Source organism: Lemur catta, chromosome 11 (assembly GCF_020740605.2).
Source record: "Lemur catta isolate mLemCat1 chromosome 11, mLemCat1.pri, whole genome shotgun sequence".
Classification (NCBI taxonomy): Eukaryota; Metazoa; Chordata; class Mammalia; order Primates; family Lemuridae; genus Lemur; species Lemur catta.
In genome coordinates, this window is record NC_059138.1 from 93,922,115 (window position 1) to 93,936,986 (window position 14,872).

The 14,872-nt window shown below is 45.1% G+C and overlaps 1 protein-coding gene across 12 annotated transcripts in view; it reads right to left on the reverse strand.

Annotated features, from left to right (window-relative positions):
* Nucleotides 1-14,872, reverse strand: part of COBL (cordon-bleu WH2 repeat protein) — a 283,679-nt gene that overhangs the window by 243,803 nt on the left and 25,004 nt on the right. Inside the window, exon 1 of one of the 12 annotated variants that reach the window (XM_045564738.1) lies at nucleotides 2,399-2,434. The exons of the other annotated variants lie outside the window; for them this stretch is intronic. Coding sequence (XP_045420694.1) covers nucleotides 2,399-2,412 — 14 coding nt within the window. The 5' untranslated portion in view covers nucleotides 2,413-2,434. Of the gene's footprint in view, nucleotides 1-2,398; nucleotides 2,435-14,872 lie in introns of those variants that run through there. 12 annotated transcript variants of the gene reach the window in all.

A 14,872-nucleotide genomic window follows, 5' to 3' on the forward strand; every position in this document is an offset into this window, starting at 1 on the left:
CAGTCAACAATCCTGCACTATACGCTCAAAAGGTAAGAGCACAGATCTCATTTTAAGTGTTCTCACCACAGTAAAACTAAAAGGATGAACTGACATTAAGATGTCAAAGAATACATTCACTAACCCTAGGTGGATGTGACTTTGAGTTCCTGACTCAATGGCACGCTCTGGAAGGCAGGGACACGTCTGTCACAGGCGCTGCCAAATTCCTGCCCGGTATGTTTCTGTACGTCCAAGCTAAGACTGTTTTTCACGATTTTAAAATGGTTGGCAGAGGGAAGGGAAGAAGAAGAACATTTAACTACATGTGAAATTTCATGAAGTCCATAAAAAAGCCTCATTCACTCAGGTGCTGCCCAGGGCTGATTTCTGCGAACAACGGCGGCGCTGAGGAGGCAGCAGGCCTGTGGCCGGCAGAGCCGAAAGCTCCTGTGACCCAGCCCTTCCACAGAGTCTGCCGACGGCCCACCTGCAGGGCAGGGCACAGGAGCCTTGAGGGATCTGCACGGTGCCGTCCCCCCTCGGTGCACCCCTTCATCCACACCTGGCGCAGTTCTGTCTAACACGCTGCCCGGTCCTGGGAGCCCGAAGGCCACTCGCTAGTAGGCCAGACCCCTCTGTCCCCACCAGTTTGGGGATATCCTCAATAGGATGCAACTCCATGGTCCCCAAACTGCTTATGCCATTAGTGCTTAACTGCTTTGATCCCGACAGGTCAATAAAATTTTACAGAAGGTAACGGGTATAAAGAGAAGCACAGTATTAATCTCATGATACCTAAGTTAAATGTTTTAGAAAAACAAAGGTGAGTTGCTAAAAATAAATAAATATATCAATAAAAGTTTACTTAGGTGGTGGAGAGACAATTGAAAAAGACTGAGGAGGAAAAAAACTGTCACTACCAGACGGATTTTGCACTCAGATTTCATCAAAATTGTTTGTTAAGTTCTTAGCTAACTTTAAAGAAAATAAATCTAGAAACCACAATGAATTCTGGGTGTGGCTCTCTGTCAAAAGATTGGCAAAGACATGTAGATGCATATCTTTTAAGCATTTAAAATTTTGAACTAACTGATTTAATTAAGTGGGCCATCATTATAATGTCCAGGGTTCCTACGATCACGAGCTCCCAGTTGTTTTGTGTGTGATGCCCCCTCAAGCCAGGGCATTTCCAGCAGGGGCACTTCATCCTCACCACACCCGTGGTGGACTGAGCCCGGGTTGAAGAAGCCCGGCCAGGCCTCACAGCTTGTCCCAGGCTACGCAATGCTGGGGCAGCATTTTCATCCTCAACTACTGTTACTCTCACCCCAGAGAAGCCAGAACTATGAAATATTTTAAATTATAAGAATTATAAATATTTTTGCCTATTTCTCTATCATGGGCTATAGAAGAAAAAAATCATTTAAATTTGGAACTTTAAAAAAGGAAAAATCAGATTATTGGGAATAAACACACTCAGGAAAAGAGACTAACCCAAGGATCCCCGAGCTCCATTCCAGATTCAAAAACGTCAGTGTGCAGACATCCAAAATGCTCAGACACACAAAGGGCTGCGATACTGGACAAACAGGGCCTGAGGCATCTACTCAAATGATGCTTTTCTGACATTTTCACACCAGAGCTTGTACTTTGGGAGTCTCCACGTGTCTGAATTAAAGCCCAAGACAAGCTGTGGGCCAGGACCTGTCATTCACAACGCTAGGGTCACTATTCTGCCTCTCTCTGCAGGTGCAGAGGAAGAAACCTGACAACTTAATAGTGCAGAGATCCAGTCAGTCACCTCTCCCCCTCTTTATGTCTGTGTTTTTATCTATGGAAGATGACACAAACAATGACATTTTTTAGGAATGAACGTCAAATAATAAGCAATTGAAAAGTCACCTCAAAATACAAAGCTGTATGCTTCGTGAATTTTTAATATATATTCTAGCTTGTTACCAAGGTATTTAGGGCAATACAACAGGCCCCACGATCTAAAATTCCCCATTTACTGAAGTATGACACCCCCACCTGCAGTGGCACTCCTGAGGACGTTCTCACAGACATCAGGCACGGAGAGACTGAAGCTGACTTACCTTCCGACGCTTGCTTGTGCTTTCGGACCGAAAATCACCCCCCAGGAGTCAGCACTCGCCTATCTGAGTGACAGGGCGGCCACGTCTGCAACACATTTATACTGTCTAGATCTATCTGGCGCTTACAAATCAACACTCTAAAAATGAGTATGTCTCATCAGACAGACAAACTAATTTTACCTATTTGAAAATGCTTAACTTGCCTAAATAGTTTAATAGTCAAATACAATTCCCAAAATACATCAACACTTCAGTGGTTTTGGAATGCCAACACCTCATCAAACCTATTTTAGGTATTTATTTTTAAAAGTGTCACTGACCCGTCCCAATTCATGCATCCAGTACTGTTTGCTCCGATGCTGCCACCCGGATGCAGCTGGGCCTCCACCGCTGCTAAGCGCAGTCTGCCTCCGTCCTGCCTCCTGGTCTCCAGCCTTCGCCAACTTGTGAGCCTCCCCCATACCACACGGCATGATGCTGTGGCCTCAGACACCGCCTCCTTCACAGTCACCCCCAGTCTGTGCCTAGAGCGGGGCGCCGCCCGCCCATGGAAGGAGCCCCACTGCTCCCCTACAGCCACCGGGCTGCCTCCCTCCCTTCCTGCCCCCCCCAACACCAGGACTTCAAACTCACACCCAACCTCACTGCACACCCTGCCCCCATCTCCCAGGCAAAGAACACCACTCACTGTCCCTTCTCGTCCCCACATCCAAAAGCCCGTCAAGGCCTGCCAACTGCACCCGCTGCAGGGAGCTCAGTGTGCCCTTCCTGCCCGTGGTTCCTGCCGCCACTCTGGTGAGTTGCTCTTCATAGACAGCCTCACTGTCACAGTGGGCTCCAAACTGGGTTCCACCTTTTAGTTTTTTGCTTTCAAACAAAGCAGCCAAGTCCGGGCCATTAATTACCTATGAAAGAAGAAACGAATTGCACCACACAGAGTGGATGTCTGGTGTTGGGCAGGGAAGACAACTTTTACATACGTGCAGTGACTTTACTCTGGAAAGCTCAACCTCGGCAGCTCAGTTGAAATACTGCTGCCCATGATTAAGCACACTTCTGTGCAGAGAGGCTCAAAACGTTCTTTCACATTTGCACAGTAGAGAACTTTCATAAAGCAAATGACTTTGATATAAAAACTCCAAGTTCATGGATGCCATGTCTTCTACAGCAGACTTATTCTAGAAAGCATGAGTATGTAAGTCTTAATTTGTGCAAACCAGTCATGTTTTAGAATACAAGACAGAAAATCAGCATTTTAAGGGACTTCTGAGATACTTTCTGTTAAAGAAAATTCTTCTCTGATGCAAATCATTTAACTTGATGTTTAGGTCTGCATTTTTATGCAAGTGATTTTGTCTGACGTGGGAAAACTGATATTAACAAATCAAAATGTGAATATCCTGGCTGTGCACATAAACTCTTGCTGCCTGAATCCCGGCTTCCTGAGGGCAGAGGGGTGAGGAGCGGTGCAGGCGGCTGACAGTAAGGGGACAGCATCCTGGACAGCAGGTGAGGCAAGGGACGTTCACAGGAGAGCACAGTGCCACTGCAGACTGGGGAGGAGCCGAGGGTGGTGGAGGAGGGCAGGGCTCTGGGACACTAGAGAGAAACAAGGACCTGGCCAAATTTGTAACCAAATTTTGAGGTGCAAATCACCCTGAACCTCCTGTGCTTTTTCCCTCTCTGCCAGTAATGCTGTGCAAAGCTGAGGAAAGGTCTCAGTGTCAAGATTCAGAATTCCCTTTTTACAATTAGAATTTTCTTCTTCTGATTATCAGGGAACCTGGCTGCTCCGGTGTCCTGGCCGCAGCCCAGGTGCCTGGTGCCGGAGCCCGAGCACAGCAGATCTGGGGTGCAAAAGTGAGAGGCCGCCTCAGAATGGAACAGAGTAGCACCCCTCCTCCCATAGACATGGACGGGAAATACTGACAGTGGGGAATATGTAACAGAGGGAATGGCCTGAAAAAATGGCAAAAATATATTCTGTCTCTTTAAAATATCTTCCACTTATTTTTGACAATTAAAGCCTGCATCCCTGCCTCAGACCAGCAGTGGGGAGAGGTAGGGGAATGTCTTTCCTTCTTTGTGCTCAGCCCTGACCTGGAGGAGGGAGGTCCTGGATGGAGGTCACGGGATTGTCTTCAGAGGAGACAGGACAGAGATGGGACGATCAGGATCAACTGTAGCTGGACAGCAATTGCCTGAAGCTGAGAACCCTCCCTTTAAAAGCTCTGTATTTCTGCTTATTATGAGGACGATGGCATTCCAGACAGGAGTCTCCATCCACCTCATTTACTGACAAACTAATAAAATTCCTCTTTCCTTCTCAAACCACTTGTCCCTGTTCTTCTTGCAGCCTCGGGGACAAGCGCTGAGCTTACGGTAACAGCGAGGCAGAGGCGGGTGTGCCCACCCCGCAGGAGTAGACGGGCCTGGGGGACCCCATGGCTCAGACTCAGACGTCCGCGACCACCGGCTGCCCAGCAGGGCCTCTCGGGAAACACGGAGACAGTACAGACCCCATCAGCGTCCAGTGTCGAGAGCCCAGGGCTCCCTGGAGGTGCCCTCCGGCCGCAGGGCAGCCCCGTCCAGCCCGCGGGGGACATGGACACGGGCATGGGCTCCACCCACCTCTGTCCCCAGAAAGGAGAAAACACAGATTCCTCCAGAAGGCTGGCGATTCCAGCTTGCTCCTCACAGTGGGAAATAAAAAGCACTCGTCTCCACGCGCTCCGCTGAGAATGGTTTCAAAGCCTTGTTCCTTGTAGGCCCCTCCCTCCCCTCCTCCTGTTTTCTTTTTCTCTGATCTGCTCGGCTAGGGTTTGTGCAGTTGTCTGTTTTAATTTTTAAAAAGCCCTTATCTTCCTTTTATTTACTCTTCGATGGAAATGAACCCCATTCTTTTTCCTATGAACGAACATCCTCTGGGTTCTCCAAATAAAAGACGCTGCGATAAATGCAGGGGAAGAGCTCTATGAAGAAACAACTATGAAGCAACATCATGAAGCTCATAAATGAAGATGTGCACTGAGGCTCCGAAGCCATGCATCCTTTCGGTTGCAATAAAGCAGGAATTCTAAGGAATCCATTCTAATTAGTGCCCATGGATCTGGGCTGGGTGACCAGCACTCACACACATACATGTGCAACTGTGCTAAGACGTCCCTTTACTCCACTGAAAGTGATTGCTACGGAGAGGCTGGGGTCTCCCGTGGCAGTGAGAGGCAGTAGCACCGGAGCCCTGGTGTCACTTCCTGGGAGCCTCCTGCCCCGGGGCTCATTCTGGGAAAGGGGAGCGTGGTCCGAGCATCCGGGAAAGGAGTCACCTGTGGAGGCCTCTTCAGGGAGGGGCGGCCCACCCCCAGTGATGCCACACAGGTGGCTGCAGGTGGAGAGAGCCTCTGGCCCTGCCCCCAGGCCCTATCCACTCTGCGCTTTCTTGCTTTTTAGGCTTTTTCTCTCCTCTTACCAACGCCAGCCTCCTCACTTGTTCACTCAGAACCGCAGCATCAACGAATGCCTCCAGCATGCCAGGGACTGCACAGGGTGGAGGGGACGAGTAGAGAGGACACGCAAGCCTCTCCCGCAGCGCCCACTGGCCAGGGGGAGGTGGCATGCCCTGGGGGCTCCGGCTGTGGGGGGAGGAGGTGGGGTGTGACTGGGCTGTGCAGAGCAAGCAGGTGGGCAGGAAGGAAGACACGCCAGGAAACAGGAGGAAACCCAAATGCACTTTGTAATGCTGGACACGGTGTCGGCCAGGCAGGGACGGGGTTCCCAGTCCAGAAAGGGTCTGGCCTTCACAAGTGAAAGAGTAAGACTCACCAGATAAGAGTTGTAAAATGTAGCAAAGGGCTCCAAAGTCAAGGAATCCGTCTGGAAGCAAGACCACCCCAGACGGACACTCGGACAGCGAGGGCCCGAGCAGAAAATGCACGGGGCCCTCCCACCATCGACCTCCGTGAAGGCAGCAGCTGGGGCTGGAGCACTGGCCGAGCAGCCTGCCCAGAGCCAGGCCGGGATGCCCACTGCCAAGGCCCGGGATGAGGCCTTCTCTGCTCCCATAATGGCCCCACACGCTCTGAGATCCAAGCCAACATCAGACTGAGGCAAAGAGTGTTCTGCGCTTACGATGGGATGGGTCAGTTACACGCCCAGAGGTGCCCCTTGACACCTGCCCTCGGTCTGAAGGATGCAGCCTGCTTTAAGTGAACAGCGCTGAGCCTGGACTCCAAGCGTCCCAGACAGGGAGCAGCTGCACACCTGCCCCCGCCCAGGCAGCAGCACCACACAGCCAGCCCAGCCCCTTCACCACCGATCCCCCGCCAGGGGAAGTCTCCAGTGAGACCCCTGGGAGAAGGTGGATGAAACTCTCCCCACCCCTAAGCACGCTGATACAGGAGGGAAGTTGACCAGTAACTGCGCTGATAATGATGTGCCTCTAGCCTGAAGTTACTTGGATGCTTTTTGCATCTTAAAATTCAGGAAATAAATAGTGGGTTGTATGGTATGGGAAATACATATCAACAAAACAGTTCATTTATTTGTAATTATGGAAACAGAAGGTTTATTTCAACATAAATTTTTCCACCTACTAAGAACTCTAAAGTTCCAACATGAATTTCTAAAATCTCTGGAACCTTCATTTGTCGGTGCAATCTTCATTGTTCCAGTGGGAAGATAGACCTTTCTTTAAAAGGTACTATTCCCTCCCTTGCTTTTCTTTTCTGTAAAAGCATTGATCTAGGAGGCCAGGGAGGCGCTGGCCTGGCTGAGGGCTGGCTACCTACATGGGCCTGGGCAGCAAATAAACATCGAGGATGTGGCGGGTCGGGCCTCCCCATGACAGGGGACGGGTTACAAACACGGACACTGGGAGTGGCCGGGCAGGGATGAAGCACTGATGCCAGACTGGGAGAGAGAGCTGTGCCCGCTGAGCATGCACAAGTGAGTGTGAATACATGCACGTGACAAGGCGGGAAAGAATGACAGAGCGCATGTACATGTTAACAACTGGGGTACCTGCATGAAGACTAGATGGGAACCTTTCGTATTAATCTTTTAAATTTCTGAAAATGTGACATTATTTCAAAATAAAAAGTTGAAAAATATTTTTTAAAAAATAAAGACATAGTCCTCTGTTGATCCACATAACAATAATGGGGGTGATTTCTGCCTGGGACTTCAACCCACACACCACAGGAGCCTGCACCCCCCACCCCAACCCACCTCCCTTCTGTGAGCCCCTCCCCGCCTGTGGGCCTCTGGCTGTTCTGTCTCTGACTGTGGCTGTTCTTCCTCCTTCCACAGACCGACCCTCTTTCCTTCTTCCTTTCTGTTCGCCGGCCCTCTCTGCACCTACGCAACACAGAATTCAATTTCCAAATGAAGCTGGAGTGTATCTACAATTAGTTATTTAGGATGTATAAGCTACAAACAACTAAGAAGAATTTGAGAACTTTTATTTGAAATTTACTTATTTCCAAATAAAAGTTATAGCCACATTTTTCAGTTTTAGAAATATGAGTTTTCATTTTTCTCTCTGGATAAAATAATACTTATTATTCCATTATTTTGTATGTGTCCTTTTTTTGTCCTGTGGGTCAGTTGTCCTTAACTAAAAAAAAAGAAGGGCCGGGCACGGTGGCTCACGCCTGTAATCCTAGCCCTCTGGGAGGCCGAGGCGGGTGGATCGTTTGAGCTCAGGAGTTCGAGACCAGCCTGAGCAAGAGTGAGACCCTGTCTCTACTAAGAATAGAAAGAAATTATCTGGGCAACTAAAAGTATATAGAAAATATTAGCCGGGCATGGTGGCGCATGCCTGTAGTCCCAGCTACTCGGGAGGCTGAGGCAGGAGGATGGCTTGAGCCCAGGAGTTTGAGGTTGCTGTGAGCTAGGCTGACGCCACGGCACTCACTCTAGCCCAGCAACAGAGCAAGACTCTGTCACAAAAAAAAAAAAAAAAAGAAGAAGAAGAAGAAGAAGATTCTGTGGCCCTGGCTAATGCACCTCAGTGACCCCTGTGTATGTAACCACTAACACTCCAGGACGGATGGTGGCCGGATGGAGGGATGGGCAGGCCGTGGTAGACACGTTCTCCGTCACAGTTTCTGCACCGTCAAATGGAGGGTAAGCACCCCACCCTCACAGGGCTGCCACAGGCTTCAGCAGAGTGAGGCCTGGTGGGAGCCCACCTGGTAAGAGCACTCAGTGAATGACGGCAGATGGGTGGACAAGTAACATCACTGGCTGAGGCTCTCAAAACACTTTTTGAACGCCCAGCAATACCAACGCTGCCTCTGAGGAACTTAGGAAGTGGGAGAGGATGTTTTTGTCAACATCACAGGGCAGATCCATTTCACATTATTTACCTATCTCTGTGCCTCCACGAGTTGCAACAGAGACAATCACGTAAGCAGCTGGCCCCTGGGGACTTCTCCACGACAATCCTATCTCTGTACTAAAAACATCGTGGCCAACCTTGAGTGCCAGCGCCACCAGTCCTAGAACGTAATACCCCTATCAAATGATAAATAAATTTAGAAGCTCCACATTCACAGATACTCCCACACACACTCGCACCAAACAGGGCGAATCCGATCCGGAGATTAAGCGCACGGAGCAGCCGGCTGCGCCCCGGCGGGCGCGCTCGTCCAGCCCGGGAGCCCCGGCGCCGGCTCCAGCCCGCGCCGCCTCCGTGCGCCACTCCTCCAAAAGCAACAGCAACAACAAACATGTTCACAATACGAAAACGACAGCTATAATTCAGACAACAGGGAAACAAAATCCCTCAACGTGCGCGGTCTGCTTTTCTAGATGATTTCAATTTGGAGGTGATTGGCAATTACCGCGACAGCAGAACTGGCGCGCCGGGTGACTAAGCACAGAGGCCCTGCGCAGGCGGCGGGAAAGGCTCTCCTGGAGACACTTGGTCCTGCAGGGAAAGATACAGCTGTCGTCATTCTCGAATTACCCGCAGGCCCCGCCCCGTGTGCCAGCCCGGCAGGAGAGGTGAAGAATCCTACAGAGCCAAGCTTTTTAAAAGCCCAATGACATACCGAGAGGCCATGACAAATGTATGCGAAAGGCGATGTACACATTTCAAATTCCTCGCAGTTTCAGCATCTTGAAAATTATCTACTAAATCCCTGATAATTCTAGTAAAAGATATAGCCCCGAAAATGTATGGAAGAAGCCCATTAAGAGCCATGTCCTAACTACTAAAGGGTGAAGGAAATGGGTGGCATTTGCATGTACTTAGTGCATTATACTCTGATAATTTTATTTCCTTTCTGCTTTTAAATAAATCGTCTGAAATTTTCAACTACATTCACCAGGCCCTCCAGTTATTTTAATGGGAAATCTTTAGCATTTGCTTTTTTCTGTTTTTCCAGACAGGGTCTCCCTCTGTTGTGCCAGCTTAAAGTGCAGTGACATCACAGCCCACTGCGACCTCAAACTCCTGGGCTCAAGTGACCCTCCTGCCTCAGCCTCCTGAGTAGGTGGGACTACAGGCACACACCACCATGCCTGGCTGATTTTTCTAGAGACAGCGTCTGCCTCTGTTGCCCAAACTGGTCTTGAACTCTTTGCCTCAGATGATCCTTCTGCCTCAGCCTCCCAAAGTGCTGGAATTACAGGCATGAGCCACCGCCCACAGCCAACATGCATGTTTTTTTAATACACTTTTTTTTTTTTTAGCACTTTTAGGTTCGCAGCAAAGTTAAGAGGGAGGTACAGAGACTTATCCTTACCCCCTGACCTTACACATGCGGAGACTCCCCAGGATCTACACCCCCACCAGAGTGGCACATCTGTCACACCTGATGAACGTGCACTAACACATTATCACTCAGTGTCCACAGTTTCGTTAGGGTTTACTCTGGGTCTTGTGCATCCTGTGGGTTTGCACAAATGTGTAACAGCACATATCTACCATTACCATATCATACAGAGTATTGTCACTTCCCTAAAAATTTCCATGCTCTGGCTATTCAGCTCTCTCTCTCTCCTAACCCCTGGAAACGACAAACACGGATCTTTTACTTTTTTTTTTTTTTTTTTTTGCCTTTTCCAGAATGTCATATAGCTGGAATCATACATCATGTAGCCTTTTCAGATTGTTTTATTTCACACCATAATATACATTTAAGGTTCCTCCATGTTTTTTCATGGCTTAATAGCTCATTTCTTTTTAGGGCTGAATAATATTCCTTTGTCTCAATATATGAGGTACATGCATTTTAAAAGGAAAACAGTTCAGATGGAGTAAACAAAGCCTGCCCTGCCTCTCCTACACAGAACAGCTGTAAACTGGCCAGAGTGGATGGAGCTGCTATCCGAGGGCTCTGAGAAGCACACAGTAGCCAGTGATTTGGAAATGCAGACCAGCCTGAGCAAGAATACAAAATATACAAATAGTGTAAAAATCAGCCGGGCATGGTGGCGCATGCCTGTAGTTCCAGCTACTTGGGAGGCTGAGGCAGGAGGATCACTGGAGCCCAGGAGTTTGAGGCTTCAGTGAGCTATGATAAGGCCACTACACTCTACCCAGGTTGACAGAGTAGGACCCTCTCTCAAAAAAAAAAAAAAAAAACTCAAAATGTCTAGAAAACAATTAGAATTTACTTATCATATGAAGAACCAGGAAAATCTCAATTCACATGGGAAAGACAACCAACTGATGCCATGACAAGATGACCCACATATTGGAATTGTCTGAGAAAGGGTTTAAAGCAACTGTTATAAATATGCTCTAAGAAGTAAGAGCATGAGCTCTTGAAATGAATGAAAGCACAACATATCTCAGCAAACAAACAGAAGCTATAAAGAAGAACCAAAAGGAAATCTTTAGATTTGAAAATCTAAAAACTTAAATAAAAAACGGGATGGGCTCAGCAGCAGACTCCCCAAACCGGAATACCGTCAACAGAAATTATGCAATCTGAACATAAGAAAAATGACTGAAAAAAATGAACAGGCTCTAGGGACCCAGGGGCAACACTAAGAGGTCTAGTTTTCATATCCTACAAAGAAAAGAATAAAGAACGCAGTAGATAAAAATATTTCAAGAAGGGCCGGGCACAGTGGCTCACGCCTGTAATCCTAGCCCTCTGGGAGGCCGAGGCGGGTGGATCGCTCGAGGTCAGGAGTTTGAGACCAGCCTGAGCAAGAGCGAGACCCCGTCTCTACTAGAAATAGAAATAAATTATCTGGACAACTAAAAATATATACAGAAAAAATTAGCCGGGCATGATGGCGCATGCCTGTAGTCCCAGCTACTGGGGAGGCTGAGGCAGGAGGATCGCTTCAGTCCTGGAGTCTGAGGTTGCTGTGAGCTAGGCTGACGCCACAGCACTCTAGCCCGGGCAACAGAGCGAGACTCTGTCTCAAAAAAAATAAAATAAAATAAAATAAAAATTTCAAGAATTAATGACAGGAAACTCCCCAAATTTGATAAAATTTCACAAGTGAAATAAACCTGCAGCTTCAAGGAGTTCAGTAAACCCCATACAGGATGAATACAAAAAAAGCCACACTCTCATAAATCATAATCAAAGTGCTTAAAACTAAAGCCAAGGAAAAAAATCTTGAAAGCAACCAGGGAAAAACCATATTTCTTACATGGAAACAATTTGAATAACTACAGAAACTACAGCGGCTAGAATGAAGTGCAAATATTTTTAAAGTACTGAAAGAAAAACTCAAAAACGCAGATTTCTATATCCAGTAAATATACCCTTCATGTATAAAGGTGAAACAAAGACATTCTCAAATGAAGGCAAAGAGAATTCATTGCCAGTGGGACTGTTCCAAGAGAATTGCTAAGGTAAGTTCTTCAGGTAGAAGAGAAACGATCTGGAAAGAAAACTTCGAACCCAAGGAGGAACTGACATGGTAAAAGCATCCAGGCCAACAGACTATTCTCTTCTTGAGGTCTTTAAAACGTAGATGCAACACAAACGCCCATCTCCTAGATCATAAAACAAACCTTACCAAATATAAAAAGAATTGAAGACATACAAGTATGTTTTCTAACCATACTGGAATTAAACTAGAAATCGATAACAGAAACATAATCATAAAATTTGAAAGCACTTAGAAGTTAAACAATATACTTCTATATAATCCATGGGAAAAAGGAAATTCTGAAGGATTCGAACGTGAATTTTTAAACAATCATAATTGGTGGGATTATAATAAACAAGTGCTTAAGAGGAAATGCATGGCATCAAATGCTTACATTACAAAAGAAAGCTCTCAAACCAATAGTTTAAGCCTCCACTTAATCAAATTTGAAAAAGTAGAGCAAAACCAACCCAAATCATGCAGAAAGCAGCCACAATAAAGGTGACAGCAGAAATTAATGAAATAGAAAACATAAAAAGCAATAGAGAAAACCATGACTACAAAAATTGTTTTTTTATAATAAAATTGATAAACCTATGAGAAGAATGAGAGACACCAATTACTAAATAAAGAAGATATCGGCTGGGCGCAGTGGCTCAGGCCTATAATCCTAGCACTCTGGGAGGCCGAGGCAGGTGGATCACTCAAGGTCAGGAGTTCAAGACCAGCCTGAGCAAGAGTGAGACCCCGTCTCTACTAAAAATAGAAAGAAATTATCTGGCCAACTAAAAATATATATATATAGAAAAAATTATCGGGGCATGGTGGCGCATGCCTGTAGTCCCAGCTACTCGGGAGGCTGAGGCAGAAGGATCGCTGGAGCCCAGGAGTTTGAGGTTGCTGTGAGCTAGGCTGATGCCACGGCACTCACTCTAGCCCGGGCAACAGAGCAAGACTCTGTCTCAAAAAAAAAAAAAAAAGAAGATATCACTACAGAGACCACAGACAATAAAAGAATAAAAAGGGAATGCTATGAACATATCAATGTATATAAATTTAATAAATTACATGAAATGGACAAATTTCTCAAAAATCGCTAACTACCAAAACTCACTGAAGATGAAATAGATAACCCAAATATATCTATTTAAAAATTTGAATTTGTAGTTGAGAACATTATGAAAAAAGAATCTTCAGGCCCATGTGGTTTTACTGGCAAATTTCACTAAGCATTGAAGATTTAAAACAAACAAATAAAAAAAACCCACCACCAATTCTACACAATCTCTTCTAGAAAACAGAAGAGGAAGGAATACTTCTCAAATCATTATATGAGGCCAATATTATCCTGATGCCAAAACCAGACAAATACATCATGAGAAAACTATATGCCAATATCCCTCATGAGCACAGGGATAAACATCCTCAAAAAAATTAGGAAATAGAATCTAGCAATATATAAAAGAATAGTACCAAGTTGGTTAATCTCAGGAATGCAAAGCTGGTTCAATATTTGAAAATAAATTAATGCAATTCACCGTACCGATAGTCTAAAGAAGAAAAACCACATGAGCATATCAACTGAAGCAAATAAAAGCATTTAACATAATTCTATATTAACAACTCTCAGAAAATTAGGAATAAAAGAAAACTTCCTCAACCTCTTAAAAGGCCTGTACATAAAACCTATAGCCAATATCAAACTTAATAGTGAAACTCTGAATGTTTTCCCCCTAACACTGGGAACAAGGCAAGAATGTATATCCTCACTACTCCTATTGAACTTCTTATGGAAGTCTGTACTGTACAATAAGAAGAGAAAAAGAAATAAAAGGCATAAAGTTTTGACAGAGAGAAACAAAACCATACCTGTTTTCTAGACATACACAGAAAATTCCAAATGATCTGCAAACAAAACAAAACAAAGCAAAAATCCTCACAGAATTAATGACTTTAGCAAGGACATAGGATACAAGGTGAACAAACAAAAATCAATTATATTTCTACACTAACAATCAACAATTGGAAATGAAAATTTTATAGTACCACTCACAAATGTCTACCAAAAAAGTAAGATATTTAGGCATAAATCTGGTTGACTTGGATAGAATTTGTATCCTGAAAACAACAAAACTGGTGAATGAAATCAAAGATGATATAGATAAATGAACAGACATATATTTACAGGTTGGAAGGCTCAAATTGATTTACAGATTTAATAAAAATCTCAAATTCCCAGCATGATATTTTTTTGTAGGTATAAACAAATTATTTCAAAATGTATATGGAAAGGCAAAGAAACAAAAATAGCCAAAACAATTTTGAAAAATAAGAATGTTGGAGGAATTACACTACACTGCTTTACTTACTATAAACTACAATAATCAAGACAGAATGGTACTGCTGAAGCAACAGTTACAAAATCAATGGACAGTCAAGAAATACTAATATATCCACTCAAATATGACCAAGTGATTTTTGATGAACATGCAAAGGGAATTAAATAGATAAATGATAGTCTTTTCAACAAATGGTATTAGAACAATTGGATGCCTGTGCCAAAAATAAAAAAAAGAAGAGGAAGAGGAACAAGAAAACTTTGACTTCACTTGAACACCTAGACAAAATTAACTTAAAATGTACCATAGATCTAAGTGGAAAAGTAAAGCTGTAAACCCTTTAGCAGAAAATACTGAGGAAAATCTTCAAGGCCTGGGTTAGGCAATAGTTCCTAGACATGGAACTCTTGTCTAAAGCACGAAGTTCAAAACAAAAACTGAAATTCCTCACAATTAAAAACTTCTCTTTTAAAGACACTGCTAATGAACAGAAACACAAGCTACAGACTGGGAAAAATATTTAAAAATTACATATATGACTTAGGAGTTGTACCCACATTATATTATATAAAGAATCTTCAAGACACAATAGAAGAAAATAAATAATCC